The sequence below is a fragment of the Drosophila guanche genome, unplaced genomic scaffold, assembly GCF_900245975.1.
Source record: "Drosophila guanche unplaced genomic scaffold, DGUA_6, whole genome shotgun sequence".
NCBI classification, from domain to species: domain Eukaryota; kingdom Metazoa; phylum Arthropoda; class Insecta; order Diptera; family Drosophilidae; genus Drosophila; species Drosophila guanche.
In genome coordinates this window covers 6,982,811-7,006,449 of record NW_022995744.1, presented here as the reverse complement: position 1 = coordinate 7,006,449, position 23,639 = coordinate 6,982,811, and the positions used below count along the sequence as shown (strand labels likewise).

At 45.6% G+C, this 23,639-nt stretch overlaps 1 protein-coding gene and 1 long non-coding RNA gene across 3 annotated transcripts; one reads left to right on the top strand and one right to left on the bottom strand.

Annotated features, from left to right (window-relative positions):
- Positions 1-668: 668 nt before the first annotated feature.
- Positions 669-23,431, bottom strand: LOC117580265 (F-box/LRR-repeat protein 16). The gene is made up of 6 exons (XM_034266702.1): positions 23,079-23,431; positions 18,071-19,589; positions 11,607-11,780; positions 11,428-11,545; positions 2,255-2,450; positions 669-2,190 (listed from the first exon to the last, which is right to left on the bottom strand). The coding sequence occupies exons 2-6, from the start codon at positions 19,415-19,417 to the stop codon at positions 1,893-1,895; spliced, it is 2,133 nt and encodes a 710-aa protein (XP_034122593.1). The 5' UTR covers positions 19,418-19,589; positions 23,079-23,431; the 3' UTR covers positions 669-1,892.
- LOC117580271 lies at positions 4,023-8,339 on the top strand. Of its 2 annotated transcripts, none has more exons than XR_004573556.1 (3): positions 4,023-4,116; positions 5,092-5,228; positions 5,286-8,339. It is a non-coding gene; the product is annotated as an uncharacterized LOC117580271 (long non-coding RNA). The 2 variants fall into 2 exon arrangements; XR_004573555.1 differs by having other exon boundaries at positions 4,054-5,228; positions 5,286-5,549; positions 5,580-8,339.
- Positions 23,432-23,639: the final 208 nt, after the last annotated feature.

The following is a 23,639-nucleotide window of genomic DNA, read 5'->3' as shown; positions in this document are numbered from 1 at the left end:
ATTATGTCGGGGAGGCACCATTTGAAGAAATGCAAGCCAAAGATGAAATAGGTAAGCGTGTCCTGATGCTCTCTTCCAGAGGTCTTAATTACAAATAGTGGCGAGCCCATATCTCCAGAACAGCACTGAGATTGAACGCCTTGCCACTCTGACACGTCACCTGGGCAATACGGGCAAGGCCTTTTTTTAAATCGGCAGCGAACATGGGGAAGAAGTTTGCCGCTGAGTACAACTGGATTGCATCTGCTTTCAGGTCGAGACTCCAAGTGCCTTCTGCCTGGCGTACTTTAATCGGAGTAATCTTGATTTACATTGTAAGCAGAACCACTTACGGAAGATTAGCGAGACTGGTTTTCTGAACCGCCCAAAAAATAACATTAGGAATATACCGCCAAGATCGAAAGAAATGTACAACTTACTTGCAGGTATTAAAGTCATTTTAGTTTCACGGAAAATAGAGCTTGTCGTGAAATGATTGATATATTTTCTAGAAAAACTCTTCAGTATCCGTTCAATTTGAGTTCGATTGGTATAGTCAGTATAGCCGAGTTGCCAGACAGTGTAATAATCGCGCTTAAATATATATATGTTTATCGGTCACTTCTACCACGCGGTGGCGGCTCCGTTAAGAAAAAGCTGTAGCAAAGACGCAATTTAAATTCAGTTTTGCATTTATTTATGTTATCATGTACTTGTAGATGTTTTTTTTTTGCTATTGGTTTTTAGACTGCCAGCTGCACTCCGCTTTTGTTCATGATGAAACGAGCTCACATTTTAATAATTAAAATAAATCAAAGCATGTACAGTAGAGGCTTGTGTGGGTGTGGGCTTCTTATCACTTGATAAAAACAACAGACAGGAAGGAGAGCTCTAAAATGTAGACTAGATGATGCTGCTAGTACATTGTATGCTGTTCCACTTAAGTGTTTGTGTTTCTATGAGTTAGGGGGACTCGACTTTGTTTGTAGCGTGCACAATGGAATCATTTATGTTGGGTTCTCTGCTTATAAATACTTTTTACTGTCACTTTAATTACAGAATTACAATCAAATTTTTGGGGAGTGGGGTTTTCCCTGGTCGGGCTTCGGTTTTCGGGTGTGTGAGGAGTTATTGGATTCCATCTTTGATTCCATCTAAAGCTGCCCAGCAACTTCGTGCATGCCTCTGCCTCTGCCTTTGCCTCTTCTAGACTGGTAAATATTCTCATATCATTAGTTGGTTTCTTTGAACTAGTGTGGATTAATTGCATATTTTGATTCTTTTAGCATTTTTGGTAGTATTTTGGGCGCAATGTTTCGTTTCGTTTCGTCTCGATTTGTTTGGTTGCTTGACAGGACACGACAGACGTGACAGATATTTGTGTGTGTTTTTTTTTTGTAATTTACAAGTTGACTGTTTCTGTATCTGTTTGTTTTTTGTTTAGTTACAGCGAGAATAATAGTTAAAAAGGTCCGTTAAAACTACAATAATATAAATAATTAATTAATGTATTTATGTATGTATATTTATAAATATATTTGTTTTTTTTTTAATTGTATATTAGACATATTATATTTATATTGCATGTAAATAAATATCATCTTTGGGTCTTTTGTGGTACTTCGTCTTAAACAGATCAACTTAACTTAGTTTCCATTCCAAATCACAGCAGAAATCATACAAACAAAATTCTAAAACTATACGCGAGTAAGTGGGGGGAAGGATTAAGGGATTAAGGGCAGTTAGGAACTTGCCGACTTAAGATAAATGTACAAATTAGCAAACTCACAGATACATACATACATAAATGTGTATGTAGTTTGTTATTAAATTAAGTTTCCAAAGTGTGGGACAGAGGGAGAGGTAAAGTAAAGTTCAGTGTTCAGTGTTTTGAGTGGGGCAATCTCAATCGATTATTCGATTATTAGGCAGCGCGGCAAGTGCTCCTTCAAGTAATCGAACAGCTCGTGCGACGCACCCGGACAGTTTGTGAGCTCGAGCTCCTGCAGGTGACGCAGCTGGATGAGGCTGGACAGCCCCGACGAGGTCAGCAGCGGACATCCGGCCAGCGACAGCACCTGGAGGTTGCGCATCGAGCAGAGATGCTGCAGCCCAAAGTCCCGCACCTGTGAGCACCAGCGCAGAAAGAGTGCGGTGAGCGAGAGCATCGTGGACACATATCCAACGCCAATATCCGTAATGTGCACGCATCTAAAAGGAGAGAACAAAGTGTGAGTATGTGGAAGCTGTCGATTGCTCGATGGCTTCTACTTACCTATCCAGCGTCAGCTCCTCCAGTTGATTCAGATCACAGGCGATATACTCGAGCGAGGCGTCCGTAATGCGGGGACACCAGGACAGGTCAAGGGCGCGCAACTTCTGCAGATTCTCGGCAATCAGCTCGACGCCATCGTCAGTTAGCTTGCTGCAGCCGGAGAGGCTCAGCACCGTCAGATGCGGCAACGAGTGCACTGCAAGTAGAGTCAAAGATGGAGTCAAAGGATTAGTTTACGACGAGCGTAAATTCTGCTGACGTAGCAAACGTTTCCTGCAAACACAAGAAATCATGGGCGATGGGCAGAGTGGCCTGTGGCCTGAACGTACGTTGATACTGGGATAAAACGGATAGCGAATGGCGTCGGATAACGTCGCGGCACATGGCTGACATTACCGTTCGTAAGCAGCTTAGACTTTGCCAATGGGAGTGGGTATGGGCGGGGCAAAGGTGGGTGCAGTGTGCTTGGGCGGGCTGCGGAAACACAGATAAGAGGTGCTGAAGAAAAGCAACTCCAAAGGAGACGAAGGGGCTCCGTGTTTGCTCCTCCCCAACCCCAGAGGGTGAGAAGAAGTCGAAAGTGCACGGAACGGGTACGGGGGTATGGGTCCGGTCGAGTAAGCCGCTTTTGTGCGGCCGTACAGGCAACACCAACTGTGTGCGACCCACTTCGACTGCGGTCTGGCAGTTGCTCTGAGGGAAAGGAAGGGTGGAGCTCGGGCAGGGCAACCCTTGTTTGGCTTCTGACCAAAAAAACCGCAAGAGGCATAGGACAAAAAAAAACAACAACGATTTGAATTACAAAATATGCACACACACACACGGTTGGAGATCGCTCAGATACGCAGATACTGAATGGGGAAAAACTAACGGACTAAATGGGAAAACCTATGGAAAGTGGCCGAGTGCTCTCTGCTTCAGAATGAATGCCATTTGATGAGTGCATGGGCGTGGCAGCTAACTTTCGGTTTTCAGTTCATATAACACAAAAGGATGAGCAGGATCACTAGTCAACACTCTGGAGTCCTGCCAAACACAGAATTCAGAGAGCACTTGGCAATGTGTGCTTGCAGTTACTCCCATGCCACAGCCTAAACGGAATTTTAAATCTATTTGCCAATGCATATTCAAGCGCAGGCACTGATGGGAAGCCCCAACAGTGACAATAACCGTAACAGGCAGGGGAGTGTCGGAACAGGAGGGGGCGGCTGGCGCTGCCTGCTCAAGGAGGCTAACAGTAATTGTATCTATCAAGTGGGAGCTGCTGCTGCTGCTGCTGCTGCTGTTTGCTGCAACTGATGGGGCAAGTAAGTCGTCTGGCTGGCACAGAGAGATTCAATAACCGCAAAAAAACATCCAATGACAAAGACAAAGGCGCCTCTATGCCATGGAATAACTGTGTGGTGCATATGCAAATAGACAGAGACATAGATACAGATGCCCTGCCCTGCATCGGCGAGTGCTCTTATTAGAAACGGTGATTAGCAGGCCGCCGCGGCGGCGACAGAAACCGACGCAGACCACATTCGATTGCAGGGCGAAAGGGATACAAACAGAGAAAGAGAGAGAGAGAGAGAGAGACACTGAGTGAGCGAGAGAGCGGCATTAAGGCGGATAATGATCATCGATTGAATTACACTCTGAGCTAGATCTGTGCATCGGCCCCGATTTGCGCTTATTTATCGCGCTCGTGATCGCCGCTGAAATTCATTTCGTTATCAGCGCTCCATCGGCGAGCAACGATCGGTTCATGCTTCGCGATTCGAGTCCGTGTGGTGCTCCGAGCAGTGTCTCCTCGCAGTTTCCATGCCCCCTGGATTGTCATTGGTGCTGCAGTTTCATTTTGTGACCGACACTAACGGGTAATACCTGGCCGCAGGACTCTACTCGTTTTTGCGATCACAATACTGAAATTGCAGCAAAGAGCAGCGACAAATGGTGTAAAAACAATCTGAAAAGTGATGTGATTAAGGGAAAAACCTACTGAAGTACAACTGCTACAAATTAGATTAACTAATTAGTGATCAGCGACTGAATACTGACCCCAATGTGAACAGATTGATAGATACGGTACGGAAATGTCACAGGAATGCGTACTGAAATTATTTACGGATGTCGCAATATCAAGAAGAGGCAAATGGAATTTCTGTTGTGCATAATCTCGTACGAATACACGAAAATTCTCTTTGATAGATAAGTTCAGTCAGTCAGTCAGCTGTCGAAGGTTGAAGGTTGAAGGTACCAAAAAGCAGGAAAACTTCACTCAATATCCTGCTCATTATTTCCCTCAGGCTTATTCTGCTACGATGGTGGATGGCTGGGAAATAACAAATTGGGTTTGTTTTTCCAGGAACTCCAGCAGCAGCTGTGTAACCTGGGTAGGTTGATGGCTGCTTGATATGCATTGTAAATGGAAATTTTTCGTCACAAATAGTGGCCCAAAAACATGAAACGAACAGAGGGACGTCCGTCCCTCACATGTACACGCACTTGTGGTACGTGGAGACGGGCAGGCGGAACACATAAACATGTCAGGATACGTTGTGTGTGTCTAGCAGATACATTTACATTTCCCCATAACACCATAACAACCAGCGACATTTGTGCGTGGCTCGTTTTGTATTCTGCTTTGGTGCCAGCGCCCAAAGAGCAGCTATCCGGTCGGGCAATGCTGGGAATTAGTTCGCTTCTGGACCTGTCACACTCTGCTTTAGTTATTATTTATATTTGTGGCTCCTTTTGCCCCAAAAAACTCTGTCCGCAAGTGTCAGTTAGTCCTGTGGAAATCCGACAATCGTGGAGCCTCGTTATGGCTTCCCACTTTCACTCTCCTTCAGCGATTTGTATTGATTTTTGCTGCGATATTAACATTCGAAATGTTTGGCATTTCTTGATGACTTTCTTTATGTGTCTGATGGCTGCTGATTGTCCAAACTGCCTTATTGTGGGTTAATAGAGCGAAAAGGCATTTACTGTAAGTATTTTCCATACAATAAAAGCAGAATCAATACACAGAAATGATTTATTTCAGGGTTAAACGTGTTCCACTTAAGCCCTTGAGGTGACGGGAATTAAAGTTTAAAATTGATTTGTGCTTGTACCAGGAAATCTGCTCTAAAGTTTTATTGCAGAAAATGGAGCATGCCAAGCCGGAGATTTCTTGCAGAGCTGAAGCTGGTGCCGGATATTCTCCTTCTCGGAAAAGAGTTAATCCTCAGTTAATTAAGCCAAGCGGCCACAGTTTCCTGGAAGCAGCCTCGCAAACGGTATGGAATGTTCTTTGGAATATGGAAAGGTTATTAAGGCAACCACAGCATCCTAAAAGCGTTTTGAAAATCGACTGGAATGTTCCCGACACTAAACTAAAGACTCCCTAAAGCCTAAGTGATAAAACAAATCCCACTTGGGGCACATAGCAGCCACTGTTGTGGGTCTTAAGTGGCCCTGTCAATTAACGGCAAAGTTTTGGTTGCCAAAACAGCGAACGCGATAATGGGGCCAAGCCTCATTAGGCTCTGCCTTCAGCAGCGTGAGTTCAGTCTAACTACCGCCATATCAGATTGGATTACGCAACGAAAGATTAGCTACAGCTTGGGGTAGGGAGAGGCCTTGAAAATAGTCTTCCTATAAGATTTAAGATTTACTTTGGAGCAAAATAGGAGCTGTATGGATCGATTTAATACGTTATTCCTTCTGGTAACAAAACACCAATCAAATGCCTTAAATGTAGGCCCAGGCTTTTGTTTCGCATCATTCATGGATTATTCATTTGGAAATTAGTGTTTGTGTCCCACGAATGGTTATGCCACTCAATTATGCAAAAGACAGCAGGCAAAAACGTGCCAAAAGCCATCGATAGAGACAGCGGCTGTGGGTGGTGAAAACAAAGAGAAAGACACAGATACAGATACAGATTTCAGATACAATTACAATTTGCCATTGTTTTGGCAGCCTGGCAGCAGTCGGCAGGCAGGCAGTGCCGGTCGTACAATTTCAATCAGAATTAATTTGGGTAGCCCTGCCCTCGGCAGCACTGGCTGTCAAATCGGTAATTGTGATGACTGCCATTCGGGATAACTCTTAGATACATTCATTATAGCAGCTACTGATGAGCCGAGTAGTTCCCCCTTATAGTGGAGAATAAAATAAGCCTTTCTGGAGTGATCTCTATGCTCTGTACATGTTTAAAAATGCATCAACAGCTTAGCGAAATTGTTGTCTAATGGGCCCCACCTGGGACTACATGTATCTCTGTCTTTATGTCTCCACGTGGAGCTCTACTCCTGCGTGTGCGGCTGCCTTGTGGGTACTTCCCACCGCTCGCACTTTTCTTTGCAGCTAAAGAGACGGCAACTGTCTGTTTGACCCAGTTTCGAGGCTGTCTTGTCTACGTCTACTTCTGGTGACCCGGTTAATTATTCCCAGCCATTAAGGGTAGTGCACTACTCCAAGCATTTTCACTGGAAAATTTTAGCTGCAATTTGTTTTAATTTCACTTAAAGACAACTTTATAATGACTGGGAAAATGTGCAGCAGTGAGTCCTGTCTGCAATAAATATTCTGCCTTCTTTTGCTCCGAAATTTGTTTTAGAAGTGAGCTTTTGGGTGTAAGATAACAAAACTTGTACTAGCTCATATAAAATCTTAATATAATGCTGGAGCAAGCAGCGGAATCAGACTTCAACTCAAATTAGCTTGCGGAAAAGGATGACCTAAGTAACTATGCAACGGGCAGGGCGCAGCAGAAATCAGTTGTAGGCACCCATAACAATGTTTTATCCATGGCACAAAATGCTGAATAATTTTGACATGCGTTCATACTAATTATATTTATGCGAGCCATAGAACAATATCTGTTGAGTAGAGTAAAAATATTAACCACTAACAACGGCACCTTATGCCAAATAAATTCTTCTTAAATAACATCAAATATTTCCATAATCTTGCAGCTTGTCCAACAACCTACAGAACACACTCCTCCACAGTAAAGTATAATCTTTCCCTTACTGTGTGCACTTTAGCTGGCATTTAGAGTTGGATGCCACTTTCCATTGGACCACAGGAAGCCCACGCAACGCAGCTGCCACAAAGCCCGCGTGGCCCTGAAGTAATGCTCATCTGCACGTGGGCGCCTGGCTGGATGCTGATGTTTCTATGGGGACGAAGCTGCTGCGCTGCGCACATCATCGGCAACTTAATTGACGTTAAGCTGCTCCGCACATGCTCCGAGACAGTGTGTGTTCCCTGTGTTCGGCCCCCAGCCGCACATCTCCGTGGCAGCCATCAAATGCAATTAAAATTGAATTTCATTCCCCCCACTCACTTTATGCATGTGGAAGCCTTACGGCAGCCAGATATTATATACCATGATGCTGGGAGCTCAGCCATGAGCCTGAACATGTGTCTAGGTTGCACCCTAAGCACGAGGCTCTCCCAGCCCAGCTCTGCTGTGGCTGCAAGCTGACCAGCGTCCAGGCTCTAATCACTGAGAAGTGCTCCGATCCGAGTGCACTTCCATGCGGTTGCACACTCGTCGCCCTCGCTCTTTTTAAATACTCTTGTGGTCCGGTCCGGCTGGGTCCGACTGCCCTTGCCTTTGGCAAGTTCAGGTTCAGGGTCGCTGTCGTAGCTGCCGTGCGGCAAAAACAGCGACCAGCTGACGGTTGATTGACAAGTTGGCCAAATGGGAAGTCGTCTCGGAAAGGGGAACAGTGCGTGCGCGTGAGCTTTTATAAAAATATCTACAGTTAATTAACAATTTCGCAAAGAAAAGCGTGCGACGGGCGACAAAGCAGAGCACAGCGGAGGCCCGAGCGAGCACCTTGAAAAATGTATGTGTAATTTAATGAACACGACACCCCGTCGGGTGCGCTCCTTCTGTCCGCCCCTCCCGCTCTTGTGCGGAATGGCAGCTGCGGACTGCCAGGGAGATTTATCAATTGCTTGGCGCTCGCACAGACAAGCGCAGGTCTGAATAAGATGAATTTGGTGTCATGGCATGCAGGAATTTTAGCCATCGCGGAGGCACAACCCTGCCTAGAGATATGAGACACGGGTTCAACATCATTTACATTGGAACGGAACTCATTTTGGTCAATTTATTATGAATAAAATAACCCGAAAGACTCGAGGAATTTCTCTAACTTGGGCCAGCGAAAGTAGAACCCTTAGCAGATATTCTCAAGCTGCTTGAAACCGTTTTGCTGGCATTGCGTCCCACTGTGGATTTTGCTGGCAGCTTGTCGCTAGCGGGATGACTGGCGGGTGGGGATGTGAAAGCTTTTTGGCTTGCTGTTCCGCTGCACTTTGCGGTTAAATTGATGGACATGTCGCCGGCGACGACAAATGCAATTGTTCGGACGCGAAACGAACCACAACGAGCAAGCAACAAACGGCAATCGAGATGCCCCCTGCCGGGGCTGCTGTTGCACAAAGTGGGAGGAGATCTCTGCTAAATGGGATCCGGCATTTCTGTTGACACTGTTAATTAATGGGGGATTAACTTGTTCATTGTTTCGATCTGATTATGCCCGCTCCTTGCCTAGCCGCGCCCGCGCACGTGTAAACTCATAAATCACGCATACGCCCAGTTGAACGACCTCGACGCTCTGCCAATTAGCTTGGACGGGGCGCGACGAGACAGCCATTCAATGTGTCAGTCAGTCAGCTCTTACATTTCCGTTTCCGGCAAAGGCACGGCCCGGATTGCGTGCCAAATGATGTGTTGAAGTCAGAGCTAAACATGAAGTCACAGCCACAGCCATTGGCAAGGCAAGGCAATAAAAGAGTCCCCTGATCCCCGACTGGTCAACTGTTCGACTGGCACTCGGCCAGCGCTAACGACCTGGCAGAGTCAGCGATGGAGAACTTGAAACTTGCCCCCCAATTCAATTAGATGACAAATGCAATTAGCCCAACGGCTTCACGATGTTGTGATAAGCCGGGACACCGTGCCACTGGCACTGTCGCTGCGAGTTGTTTTTAATAAAAGTTTTGCCACAGCTCCAGTGCTCCTGGGGGCCACGGCAGCTGTGTGAGGATTGCACAACTTTTCACAATGGCTTACGAAACTGTGGCGACAGCTGAAAGCTCAGCGAGTCCTGAACTTCTAAGCCAAAACCCCATTCAATCCATCTCGGTCTTGAACCGGAAAGAGAGTGCACAAATCAATGAAAGATTACTATCAGAAAAAACAAAGCAAAGAGCGTTCGAGAGAAAAGAACTCTTCAATTTACACTTTCTCTCAACATGTGTCCGACTGTCGTTCTTTGTTTAATTTTGTACACATTTTATTTTGACTTTTCGTTGAATTTCGACAAACAATTCATGATTGGCGCACACTTTACACAAAAATACTGTCATTTAATGGCCCCTAAAGACAATATGCCGCATCTGTTGCCTGTTACCCTGAACAAACACACACAGTGGCAGTGGCAGAGCGGACAGGGCGGATGTGTAATACATACATTAATACATGGCTGTGTTTGTGCTCCTTCATCCACCAAGCAAATATTGTCGGTAAACTAGCCACAAAGGGAAGCTTTAATGTGTGTTTAAATAATTTTACACACACATATTCTAGACTTAATAATCTGCAGAGTTTACTGAGAGTTTTTACTGGCAGTCAAACTGTCGACCACATGCTGTAAAATTCTACAAAATTCTACTCTCTGGTTAATCCGCTTTCTGCGAAATATGGTTATGGCTGCGATAATCAAATCTGTGTGCAGGTGAAGCAGCCAAAGGATATGCGAATGAACCGAATGCCATTGCCAGCTCAGATTCAGTTCCTGCCCTGCACTTGCACGTCAACGGGTTTGATCACTGAGCTGCGATAATTCGATTTCGATTCGCAGTTTGCAGTTCCTAGCTGCTATCTGCATGAGCAACTTCTGAGCCAGCATGGGGGAAAACCACATCCTGGACGCTTGCAGCAATCTGCAGCTTAATTTGCTGCCCAATAGGATGTGGGGGCATGATGGAGGCGTTGTTGGGGTTTTCTGATTGCCAGGCAAAGGTGCTGCTCGGCGCAAAAGAAAATGACGTGCCACCAAATTGATTGCAAAACTCTGGCCAAACACTGGCACAGACGTTGCTGCACAGGCCGAGGCGAGTCGGGCGCCAGGGACTCTCAAGTGGGCGGCTCGTTGAGCTGTCGCCATGGCAAAGGTCAAAGTAGCGTAGCCATGCAGAGGCGTGCCAAAGGGTATAGCGCTGGTTTATGCTTGCATATTAAATGGGGTTTGTTGCTGTCCCATAAGTATGCTTTAAAGCACTCACGGAGCAGCAATTCCAGCCAGGAAATACGTCAATTAAAATGTTTTACGTGCAGATTAATGCTGAGAAATGCAGTAAATGGAAATGAGTTCGCTTTAACACGAATTCCTCACTATAGTGAACTTAATTTCTGCCTTTAATATAACAATCTTTAATTTATTTTGATCGATATATTCCCAAATACAATTCGATTTGCGAGGCACACTTTTGGTGGTGTGGGTTCAAAATAATGTAAGCCAGATCCCTGCCAATTTGCGACTGAAAAGGGTACGGATTCGAAGCCAGTCAGGGACGTCAAAGAATGTAGAAGCCTTTCTGCCTTTCATTTACTTTGTTGCCGTTGCCCAGGAAGCAGCCTCACAAAAAGTGTCCCACAAAAAAAAAATGTTTCAATTAGTTGAGTGCAATGTTTGGAGATGATGTGACGAGGACACAAAGGACACGTTTCGGAAGCAGGCCAAACCCGTAAGGAATAGAACTTTGTACAAACATTTCATTAAATGTAAGCTCGTACGAGATATGTGTGTATGTATTTTTTGTTGTCGCTCCATTTATAGCTCTTGCTCCAGCAGGCAAACTCCTGGCGGATATCCTATGCAGTTTTTTCGTACCACCGACAGCACAGCCACAAGAAGTGCCAGTAGCGCCACAGCCGTGTCACTCGTCAGCGGAAACATTTTGCAAATGGAACGAACATTCAATTGGAACGAAACGACCACCAAGAGAGGGAATTAGCCATGGCTGGGACATGCAGCCCGCTGCCCGTAAGGTAATTGCCATTTGACATTGCTTAACAATTCCGATTGTGAAGCGGAAACCCATGGATTTTACACAGTTTTACTCCACATCAAAGGAGGATAGAGTCCTGGAACTGGAGGTTGGAAATCTCCACTTACCGATATTAACAATGCCATGGTTGGTCAGCTCCCAGCACGACTGCAGGCGTAGTATGCTCAGACTGTGACTTTGCTTGGGCGAAAAATAGCCAAGGGCCGCATCCGTGACGTGGTATGCCTGTGTGACAAAGAGATTGGGTTAGTGGGGGGGATTTGCTCTGCGTTGCACCGGCACTTGCCTGCAGTGAGAACTCGTACAGAGAGGGCAGCAGCTGTGCCACCGCCCCCACAGCCTCGTCCGCAATATTGATGCAATCCGCCAGCGACAGGGAGACGATGCGGGGCGTCAGGCACGCCCACAATCCAGCCTCGGTGACTTCATTGCATCCAGCCAGCTCCAGTTCAAACAAACTCTGCAAAGCGAATCGATAATAGTGGTTAATGTTTGGTACTGCAAACACTTTGAAGGGTTTTCATTTGTTGCAGTTTGCCGTTTAATATTCTTCAACATTATTTCCCTTTCTTGCCTTAATAAGCTTAATTTCCCTCTCATTTGCACGCAGCACACTGAGAGCGAAAGTTCCCAGCCGAATTTTGTTTTTGCCAATAGAGAGAGAGAGAGACAAAATGAAATTACTTACTGAGAGAGAGAGAGGGCGAGCATCAATGCATTGAAGCAATTGAGAGAGCATTTTTCGTTACAAGACAAGAATAAGAGAAAACACAGATCAAGAGATAAGACAACTGCACTCAAAGCGCAAGACGGTGGGTGCGTGCGTGTGAGTGTGTGTGTGTGTGGTGCGAGTGAGCAGCAAAGCTGGTACGTAAATGAAGACAAGATTAAGAATAACGGAAAACAAAATAACGGAGAATATGCATGTGAGAAAATACGCACGGCCAGCAGCAGCTAATTTTGTAGCGAACAGCAAACACACAAAAATTACACTGAAAACAATTGTACGATGCATAAATACAAATATACATACATACAAATATGTATTTAACCTTCAATCCGTTTATAATATTTAATCCATAGCATGACGCGGTCAAGCTTTACGTGATTGGATCACACTCATCTTATGTAAGAACTACACCGTATAAAAGCGAGCTCAAACCGTGATTTCCGTTCAATCTACAAAAGAAGTCATCACATCATGAGGTCATGTGCTCTATTCCTAATTGTGCTGTTGGCAGTCTTCGGCTCTTTGTCAGGAAAACCCAGTAAGCTTTCCATTCATTAGTTGTATATTCTATTTTCAGTCTTTTAAATGTTTGTTTTAATTCTAGGTAAAAGATGCAGAGACGTTATTAAGACCTATGGACCACGTAAGCTTAATTAATCTACAGGTAATTTCACTTTTCAAACTCTTCTGAACTCCTTTAGAGTGTGGCACTAAGATCAACTCGCTGTTTTGCAAGAAATTCTTCAAGGACGCCAAACCAGGGGGTAAGTGAAATTGCATTATTTTGTGTAACTGATTCTATATTTTACCCATACTATTTCAGATTGCTACGATGAATTTTTAAAAACCTTTAAGAAGTAGTTTAACTTGGCAAAGGTACATCGTACATATATTCAGATGTAAATTTTATATTTGTACTTTGATTCAGTTATATCTATACATTCATATATGGAATGTAAATAAAGCATGATAAAACTTATCCCATTAGCGGGGAAAGCTAGTTGTAATTCAGAACGTGTGTCCAGCGGCCACTAAACAATTTGCTGCAGATCCTCAGAATCCTCAGAAATATGTGACATTCCATTCGATGTCAAGCGAGAAGCTCTTTGTAAACTGTCATACTTTACGCGATTGGACACAATATTGGTCACACTCATCTTATGTAAGAGCTACAAATAATGAAAGCGAACACAAACCGTTTAATCTACCCAAGAAGTCGTCAGTCACATCATGAAGTCCTTTGCTCTATTCTTATTTGTGCTGTTGGCAGTCTTCGGCTCTTTGTCAGGCTTCACACCAAAAAAGCCCAGTGAGTTTTACACTTATTAATTCTATATTCTATTTTATTTTATTTTATTTTTATTGCAGGTGAACATTGCGAATCCATTATTAAGACCTACGGACCACGTAAGCTTAGTTAATTTAAAGTTAATTCCACTTTTTAAACCATTAAATTCCACTCAAACCATTCAGAGTGTGGCGTTTTTATCAAGTCGCTGATGTGCAGGGAGTTCTTTGTGGACGTCAAGCACGGGAGTAAGTAAAATGGATTTGTTTTCTGCATCAGATTTTATATGTTTTGCATAACATTTCAGAATGCTACGAAGAATTTTTAGAAAACTATGAGCCGTAGTTGGATTTGGTAAACGTGCACCGTCTTCTATTCAGAAGTATATTTTAATGTGTACGTTGCTTCAATTATATACAAATAAAGCATAATAAAAGCTTATCCATTTGTGAGGACAACTTCTCTGGGATTGGGTGGAACGTGTAGTATTTTAGGCACACTCAGAACGTGTGTCCTGTGGCCAGACACTAAGCCATTTACCGCAGATATTAATCCTCAGAAATATGTGAGATTCCGTTCGATAGGTGAGTGCTCGGTTGTCAAGCGAAAAGCTTTTTATGAGCTGCTGTCGTGATGATTTCTAAAATACTTTTGGACATTTGATGGCATTCATGCGACTTGTTGACACTTGGCCAGCAGAAAATAAAGGCCAATCAGGCGCAAGAATTTTGTTATTATATATACTCTTAGCTATATATGAGTAGGCACTAGAAACAAATAAATATGCATGCATATCCATGTGTAAGCATTTCAGGTAAATATTTAAGGCAGACAGCAAATTCCACAAATTCTCCTCAATCGAATCACTGAACCACAAAGTATTTCTAGTTATGGAAAAATCGAAAAAAAAAGCCTGCCACATAAATAAACATTATTATATCTAGAGTGGAAAGAAAACTTTTTATTGATCAATGCGTGAAATATTTATTTTCGAGAGACGAAAATCGTGTGTTTTTATTAAACAAAACTATTGGAAAACTCTGCCAAGGTCGAATCATTAGTAAGATCGTTATGGTATAAGCGGAACAATTGGATCATTATGAAAGTTCAAACTAGAAATCCACTAAAAAAGTAACCTACCACCTAGATAATCTCAAGAACTGCTTGAAGATGCCCCCTAAATGATTATGACAATGATTTTACCTGAAAAGTTCCACTTCGATATGCATTGAATAGACAAAGAAACTAAAAAATCATCCAGATAAAGTATAGGCAATAAATTAATTAATTTTTTGTGGGCAAGCCAACTACCGAAATGCCAATTCCAGCCGGTCAGGCCATTCGATATATCATGTGGCTCACCAAACACACCGCACACACACACACAAAATGGCAATTAGCAGTCATCCCTTGGTATTTGTTGTGTGGGGAGCCCCTTCCTTTTGAAATTTAATTAAACTGCAGTGGTCCAAAGTTCTGCTGTGGCTTTAGCAGTCAACAAACTGGCAGAAAGTTTCTCCTGGCTCTAAAACGCATCTGGCAAAAGTGTGTATGCAACCCGATCAACTTTGACCTTTGGCAGAGAGAAACATGGCCCCGTTGCGAGTGCCCCAGACATTGTGTCGCGTCCACGCCCATGTCCTGGCTGTAATTGTGTCTGCTCTTGAGGCTGCCGCCCATTCCCAGAAAAGCGATAAACAACAAATGCAACCGGAAGCACGAATATAGAAATCCACGGCACAGGAAATTGCATGAGCACAAAAATGCATTACACAACTCAGCGAACCTTTGGCCCTACACGAATGGAGAACCATTTTGGTTACGGCTGAGACAACAGTTGGGAGAAATGGAAAATAGATGGCAAATGATTGCTCCACGGAGCTTAGACAATCAATCAGTTATGGACAATAAGCATAACTGAGTAGAAGAGTTCCTCTTACACTTTTTGGACCACTAAAAGGTTATTGTAATTATGCATCATTTATAAGCAAAGTGCCGCAACTCATTAACGATTCAAATGGTCTAATTGCAGATATGTTGACTGGTTATGTACATGGCAGTAATTGGATTCCGTAGCAGTAATACGAGCATTGTTAACTCTGGCAACACATGCCACCCAACTTTGCCACAAGTTCATTATGAATGGTGTACGTAAATGCTCTGCCCTTTGCTGTTGTACGGATTTTCATCGTTCTATGCTTGGTATTTCTGCTATTTCTATTCAGTTTCTTTTTTTTTATGGGCAATTGTAAAAGTTCTGCCTCGCGACGTAGCCAAGGGAAACTTTTTTTGTTGTTTGCCACACAACAAAATCGATACGAAAAGTCAGCAGGCAGCCACGCAAAAACGTAAGTTACCAACGAACCAACCACACAATGTGTAATGCTAATACGAATAGAATTTTTGTACACATGTACATACACATAGACTGTATAGAATCTGTATAAAAGTACAAGTAGATGACGTTATTCGATGGCTATCTCTAGTTGTGTTGTTGCCCGCATTTATCTATTTATCTATTCTTTTGGAAGCCTCAAATTGGGCATTGAATACTTGATACTTAAACATAATGAGCGACCGTTTATTGTGTGTTTTTATTAGCCGTTTAACTTTGGGTTTTCACTATTTTGATAGCAGAATTGAAGCAGAATTTTCGCTGCTTTAAAAGTACAAGAAACACTCACAAACAGTGCACCAAAAAGTTGATTTGCATGCACGCGACATTTGCATGTAAAAACAAACAAATGCTCTTAATGATGAATATTTTTGCTGTAATCTCAGCCCATTTCTGGTCGCTGTTTTTAACATTTCCAATAAAGTGGCAGCAAGGCTTTCCCAGTAATCCATAACTAACATTTATATGGCGCTTAGATATTGAAAACTGAATGGAAATGTGCACTCGTGGCTACAATTTGTTTGCCTTCTTTTTCAAGCTTAACTCTTCTGAGTTCGAAAGAGCGTAGTTTAATGGGTCAATGGGGGGTTGGGTTCAACGAGCTGATGGCACTTCCACATGCTGTTGGCCACTTTGGAGGATACACGTCCGCGGCAATGCGGAAATCGCAGGCATATTCGTAACCCCTAACCGTACTCCAGTCGCATTGGCCATTAAATATGTAGCAGGAATGTATGTAGAAAGTCGTCGCATTTCCGTCGCATTCGCAAGCATTCGTTTCGCATTGCATGTCCCTTGTGTTGCCTGCTGAATGTCCGGAGGGAAAGGACATGCACTCGGTAGGCACTCTGTCAATTCCCCAAGGTCACACTGCCACACACACACACACACACACACACACACACACACACACTTCGGTTGATTCTCATCATCAACAACGCTCCACGCGCCCCCGTGAGTCACTGTCATCCAGTGACAGCAATTTGCAATCAAACCATTTGTGGGCGGCAACCAGCAGCCAGCCAGCCATCAGCCAGAACTAGGCCCATAAACATGGCACATGCATTCACATTGGATTAATTCTGACATCAGCAGCAGTTCCACTGCCAGTCCCTCCAGATTGACAGTCAGCAGGGGACACACACTTCCTCTCAAAGGAAGCTGAAAACAGTCAACCCATTGAGTGTGTGATGGACTGTGCTTCAGCGATGCTCCAGCATTATCCACTTTTCCGGTGCGCCTACCCTGCTATGTCCCCTAGTGGATTAGGCCTTACATTGCCTTGAATTGGTCCATGAAACGAATGGATTTTGCTTTGCTTCCACCACAGCTGAGCCACCAATTAAGGACGAAACCCCATTTGTTCGTCCCTCAAATCTGATTGAGGTTGCTCTTCGGTCTCTTGCTGTCTTCCTGTCTCTGCCTTTTGGGCTAAGTTTGGGTTTTAGTTATTTCATAAATGAAGTTATTGTTTAATGAGGAATCTGCTTCATGCAATTGGAATGGGAACATTTATGGACAGGAGCAGTAAAAGTGGCTCCTGGTGCTGAATTTTTGCTACAAACTACAGCTACGATTTCTTTTACCTTTTAATATTATAGCAAAAATGCTCCAATTACATTTTAAATGAGTGAATTTTTCGCGATTTGCTTTGGCCCGCAGCACACCTCATGAAAGATTCATTCAAATTATGAATTCAATTCGCGGCAATTAGCGCAAAAAACTATTTGGCTAAATTAAATGAGATTTACGAGGATGCTTTGATGTGATTGCATCTGAAATTGATCGCATCAATTCATTATGCGACAAGTGCAGAAAGCTGTGAGTGCTGCATGTGGCATATGGCATGTGCCGAATGTAAGCCCCCACGCCATCCCAGCGTTGACGATGACACACTTTCAGCTCTGACACGTTTCATTATTTCTGTGTGAGGCGCGCGCGGCATGGCACGGACCAAGTTCTTGTTCCCGAAATAAAATGAAAATAGTTTTGCTTGACCAGCGCCGAGATGGTGCCGGGTTTATTTCAGTTCTCATCCGACACGGGACTGACCACTGTCAACTTTTACGCCCACCCGATGAGGTGTGCCCACCGAGACGTTAGGCCAAATTAAAGTCGCTCGCTTGCGGCTAGCAGCTGCTCTCTGAGAGGTCCTTTGGATGGCAGATTTCACTGCAGAAAACTTGTCTTGACAGTCCCTGATTCGAGTTAATGGCGGAAGAAACAGGGGCACAAAACAATACTCAAGAGACAAGAGCGAACTTTTCAAAGCAAATATTGTTGGAGGAAAATTCCTCACACAAATAGACAAAAATGTGTCCCTTGGGTGAGACTCACCTGCAAATGATCGAGCAGCGTTTCCAGACCACGATCACTGATCGAGGAGCAGCGCAGGCTGAGCGAGTGGACATGCTTGGAGGCGAGCGGGAATGAGTGCACGACGTCCAGGGCATCCTCATCGGAGGCGCCCACCAGGCCGAGAGCATGGAAGCCGCGACGTATGAGCGAGTTGTAGAGTTTGCCGCGATCGCAGCCGGGCATCTGACGGAGTTCGCGGCACTGCAGCGTGGGCAGCAGGCCGGACCAGTAGCGGGGACTGCGGTACAGTATGTCCCGCCACTTGATGCACACTTGGGCGAGGACGCGGCGCTCGTAGGGCGAAAAGTATTGGAAAAAGCGATTCAGGAAGCGATCGTCGAGCAGCAGGGCATCGATGCTGTGGATGAGAGGCGGGTGCGGGTGCTTGTGGAGGATCAGCGTGGACTGGGTGGCGGCGACGGCGGCCAACTGGGAGGCCTGCACTGGACCCGAGACAGAGCCCGGGACGACACCCGGTACGACCACATTGCCGTACGGATGGTGCAGGTGGGGATTGGGCAGCTGCTTGCGCAGCTGCAGCGGTGTGCCTCCACCGGCGGCCGCCTTCTGGGCCGCCACCATGCCCATGGTGCTGAATGTGGGCGAGCCGGAGCCCGCGCCAGCGCCGACACCGATCCCGACGCCCGGAATTTGGATATTCATTTGCTTGGCTATCGACTTGACCGTCGGTGCTGGTGGGGCTCCGAGCGGCAATCCCGATGGTGGAGCCGGTCCCGGTCCGACGGCGGACATGGCCAAGTGGTGATTCGAATTAATCAGCGTGGAGCCGGCCATCTGTGCCTGCAGCTGATGGTGTTGCTGCTGCTGCTGCTGTTGCATGAGCAGCGCCGTCGTTGAGGTTTGGTTGAGAGTTGCCGGAACGCCGGAACTGGCCGACGGTGGCACCAGAGGCGGTGGCTGCTGTTGCTGCTGCTGCTGCTGTGGAGAGACTGTACCGGTAACGGGACTCTGGCTGGCCCGCGATGGCTTGTCCGGTGTGGGCGGGGCATTGGCATTACTCGCGGCAGTGGCAGCTGCTGCCGCCGCAGAGGAGCTGTTGCTGCCGCTATTGGAATTGGAGTTGGCATTGGCATTGGCATTGGAATTGCCACCGCCACAGAGGGCGTTGGTGACGCGCTCCATCACCGAGGTCTTGCCACTGGACGCGGTCGTGCTGGACGTGCTGGAATTTGAGGAGGCGCCGTCGGTACTGCCGGCACTGCCGCTGCTGTGGTGATGCTTCGATCGGAGTCCCAGACCGTTGATGCGTTTAGATAGTTCGGCAGAGGCGCGCTCGACCACGCCTTGGGCCGAGATCGATGACATTGTGCCCTGGAAGAGATTCACTTTGCCTTCCCTGCTGCTCACTCTCGCGTCCGCTCTGCCCTCTCTCGCTCTGTTCTCTTGCTCTTCGTCCTTTTCTCTGTCCTTACATCACGCATACGACATGCATGCTGGAGCAAGTCCGCCACTTGGCCCTCTTTCACCAGCAATCAAGCTGAAAGCAAAAGATGTGATACGAAAGCTTAAAAAGGGTTTCATTTGCCGTCCGATGATTAGGTGCTTTCCGCTTTCAGTTCTATTAAACTAAGCGACTAAAAGGCGACATCGAGGGTACGGCTAAACGAATTTCCTGACCAGTTCCACGAATTACATGATTTCTCTTTACTTTGCCTTAGATTTATGGCACACTTTTGTTTGGGGTAGCGTGCAACCACCAATAACATCCCACCTCTGCCCCACCCTCTATTCACGATGGCTGCAAAAAAACGTGTACGATAAAGCTTAAAATGTTGCCAACTGCAGGCCGCCCCAAACTAAGCCAAGGTAACGTGATGTGCCTTATGCCTTATGGTTTGCGATTTCGCCACGGAAGTTGTAAATCCTTCAAACATTAGGCGCCACTCCCCACCTTTGTGGGGGAAAGAGCCAAGAGCCTAGGCTCTTCGAGTAATTGCAGCTGCAATTTTAAGCTTTAGGGGCTGAAAACTTGAAACTCTTTGGCAGCTGCAGCATCGGGTATCTATCTGCCAGAAGGGCATTAATTAAATGGATTTAATGCGGGGCATTTATAGCCAGACGAATGCTGATGAATCTGCACTCAAAACTGTCGTAAAATCTCTCTTAAACCTCTTAAAACTGTGCCTTGTTCTGTCAGCTAAAATTCGGAAACGGATTCAGATTCGTCCTCGTTTAGTTCCGTGGACCGGACTCAAGGTGAGCGCTTATCGTTGGTTCGCTTCGCTGCATCATCTTGGAGCAAGTGGAGCGGCTTTCCGCTGACGTAGGCCCAGTAATCTGTGCGCCCCATGGGCGTGCCAGCAGCGACACTGGCTGGGTCTTTGTCTGTCACATCCGCTGGGGGCCCGTACTCTCAGCGAATGCCTCTAGCCGGACCCAACCAACAGGCTGCCTTATGTGGCGCCAAGAGCATACAGAATTCGGCCTGGGGCGGAGCTGCTGATGCTGCTGCTGCTGCTCGTACTTATCCCTTCCGTTGACAAGGCTTTTTATTGTCGAGATTTGATTGTGCGACAAATGCAAATATTCGTACAAATTGTGTGCCACGACAGCCAAAAAGTTGGCATTATCCAAGCAAGGCTACAAGTTACACAATCCTTCGCCTACTTGACTTTGCCAAATCAAAGAGAAAACAAGAAAAAGCTGCCTTCATGAGGAGGCATCAACACAAACAGAAGCAGAAGTCATGGGGGAGCCCATCTCGAGGGTTGAGTGTGAATTGTCTCCAGACAATTTGAGCAAATTACAACTCACTCTGGCTGCTAATTTAATAGATTTTGTTAGCGCTTATTAAGTTAGGAGAAGCAGAGAAAAGGTGTTCCTTGAAGAAAGATTTCTTTGTTGTTTTCCGTAACTATTGCTACAGAAAACGGAATGCATGTCGTGTAAGGTACATATTCGTATAAATGCCCAACACTGGGCCAAGAAATTCTAGGACGCTTCCCAGGCTGCGCCGCTGCGCTACCTTAAAATTGTTTAATTACAAACTGAGCAAGTAAATAATTTGATTAAGCCACCGGGAAGTGCTTCCACTGCCAGACATCTACATACTTGCAACCTGCAACATAAAGTTCGAGCAAAGTTTTCCTCTCTCTCTGCAGGGTTTTCCGCAGCGCAGCTGGCAGGCCCCAACAAAACTGGGCCTCCACAGTGAGGCGCTTTTCCAGCAGCAGCAGCAGCAGCAGCAGCAGCTTGGGCGCTGTTTCTATTTTCGTAGCTGGGTTTCCAGCTTGGATTGTGAGCCACCCAACCTCCCACGCCCACACCCTACGCCGCACGCCTCACGCCTCACGCACACTCTCACTGGCACTCGGCAACGGTAACTACCACAAGCTTTAAATCGCAGGCTCTGTGTCAGGGGCCTGCTGCTCCACATTCCACTTTATTCTCATTCTCATTCTCTGGCATCGCAACCCGGGAGTCCGTGCCCATGCCCATGCCCATGCCCGAGTCCGTGCGTGCCGCCAGGGGTAGCATTATCGATTTTCGTCCCCGTTGTTTCAAGCCCATTTCGGGCTCTGATCCGAGCAGCGAACACTCGCCCAAAACAAAGGAGANCCCCCCCCAAAAAAAAGGGAGAAGTAATGCCCCCCCCCCCCCCCCCCCCCCCCAATCCCGGACGGAACGTCGATATTTTTCCCTGCTTTTCCCAGCTGTGGGCCTGCCGTTTTGGCCAGGGCTTTCTTTCTTCCATACCAAGTTCAGTGTTGACTGCCAGCTGGAGTGCAAATCGGAGTGGTGGGGTCGGGAGTCGGGAGTCGGAATGAGACGAACAAAACACACGAGCCGCAAACAAACTTTGGACACACTCGAACAATAAACACCTTGGGCTACGAGTTTTGATTGGAGGGACAACAATTCAATGTCCATGGCTATTTCTGTGTCCATCTGTGGGATGCCTTTGTTCAGCAGCATTAAATGTAAAGGTGGGAATGCCTAAAGCTGCTGTAAAATACACAATAGGGTTGGTTCTACCCTAACCATGGAATATTGCTAACTTTTGATGGGTAAAAACATCAACAAAGCATTTTGTTGACACAAAGCAAAAAATCATTAAATATGTCTCTGGCAGACAAGAATAAATAAACAATAAACAATGAATTTGAGTTGGAAACTATCAGTGATATCTTTGGAACAGGAGAACATTCTAAAATCCGATTTCCTGATCAACAAACAAAGCTTCTCGCAATTGTAGAACAATCCCAAGTCCGTCTAACTACACCATAAACAATGCCCAGAATAAAGGAAACGGGGGGATCTTCGTACAAGCTTCCGCTTCGCTTATTCTGCTGCAAAGTCATCCTCCCAGTAGCAATCACCATTCCCATTCAAGTCGCAAACGGTGGCCCATAAGCCATTGGTGTACGTCAGTCAGTGCTCGGATCTGGGTCAGACTATGCAACTTTGACCTGATTTGTAGACTTGCCCGTGTACTATGTACACTATGTAATAGTGTATAAGTAAGTATATAATATACAGCACAAAGTGAATGTGCATTCTTTTCCATGTACGAAGAGCCTGCTCCTGGGTTATGTTATGCAAAGAACTAAACTGATACAACAGTGAGCCACGCCATAGGCTCGCTTGGGTAGGACGCGCCAGGATGTCTAAGACCATTATTATTATTATTATGTATGCACGAGGATATACCCCATAAATATTACACGATATATTTAGATGTCGCTAGATGCCGTGGAATGACATCACAGACGTGCGGGCGCGGGCGGCAATGCCCTGCGGGTGGGTGAGGGTGGTTGGGACCGGCTCTGCCTGGACAGGGGTGGGACCAACAACCGACCAAACTTTTGGTGGATGTTGAAAATGGAGGAAAGCGAAAAAGAAAAAAACAAATCACGTGCGACGGCCCAAAAAAATGCGTCTGCAGCAGCACTTTTATGAAACTTAAATCTCAATTGATGTGCTTTAGCCGAGTGTGTGGTGTGGTGGCTGGCAGGACGAAACGAACCTTCCCTTTGTCTCCTTCTTTATGTAATTTTTGAACTCTCTTCACTTTTTACCCGTCCGTTTCTCGCACGATAAAAATCAATTTGACGCCGCGTTTCTGGCTTCCTCTTCGCGCTTGCTGTTTTGCTTTCGAATCCGCTTCGTATTCGCTTTCCGTATTCCGTTAACGCACTCCGCGACGACCGATGGATGAACAGCAACAAACGACGTACGGAAAACCGTATTTCCCACCACGGAAAAGCGCACGAGCACGAACGACAGAGAAAAGCCAGAGAGGCGCACGAAGCGAAAAAGCCTCAAAACAAAAACAGTTGGCACGCTTTTCTTGTTGGTTTATAAAAGCTGTTGGAAAATTGACGAGGAACTGCCGAGCGGAAAACCCGAGGACTGGAGTTATCGATAAAAAATTCCACACTGCCCTCAAAAAAATACCAAAATTTACTTTCTCATTTTCAAAATATACTTAATCCAAAATCATTTTCCATGATTTTGATATTCTATTTAATTTGGCGAATTAATTAGGATTGTTGGCACTCAAACAATAATTTTATATGATTAATGA

What these genes read in the sequence shown, in the direction of transcription:
- LOC117580265 (XM_034266702.1), bottom strand. Translation starts at nt 19,417, where the DNA reads ATGTCATCGATCTCGGCCCAAGGCGTGGTCGAGCGCGCCTCTGCCGAA. An exon ending in CGCTGCTCGATCATTTGCAG is followed by an intron (nt 11,781 to 18,070) that starts GTGAGTCTCACC and finishes TTCGCTTTGCAG; the next exon opens with AGTTTGTTTGAACTGGAGCT. An exon ending in GAGGAGCTGACGCTGGATAG is followed by an intron (nt 2,191 to 2,254) that starts GTAAGTAGAAGC and finishes CTCTCCTTTTAG; the next exon opens with ATGCGTGCACATTACGGATA.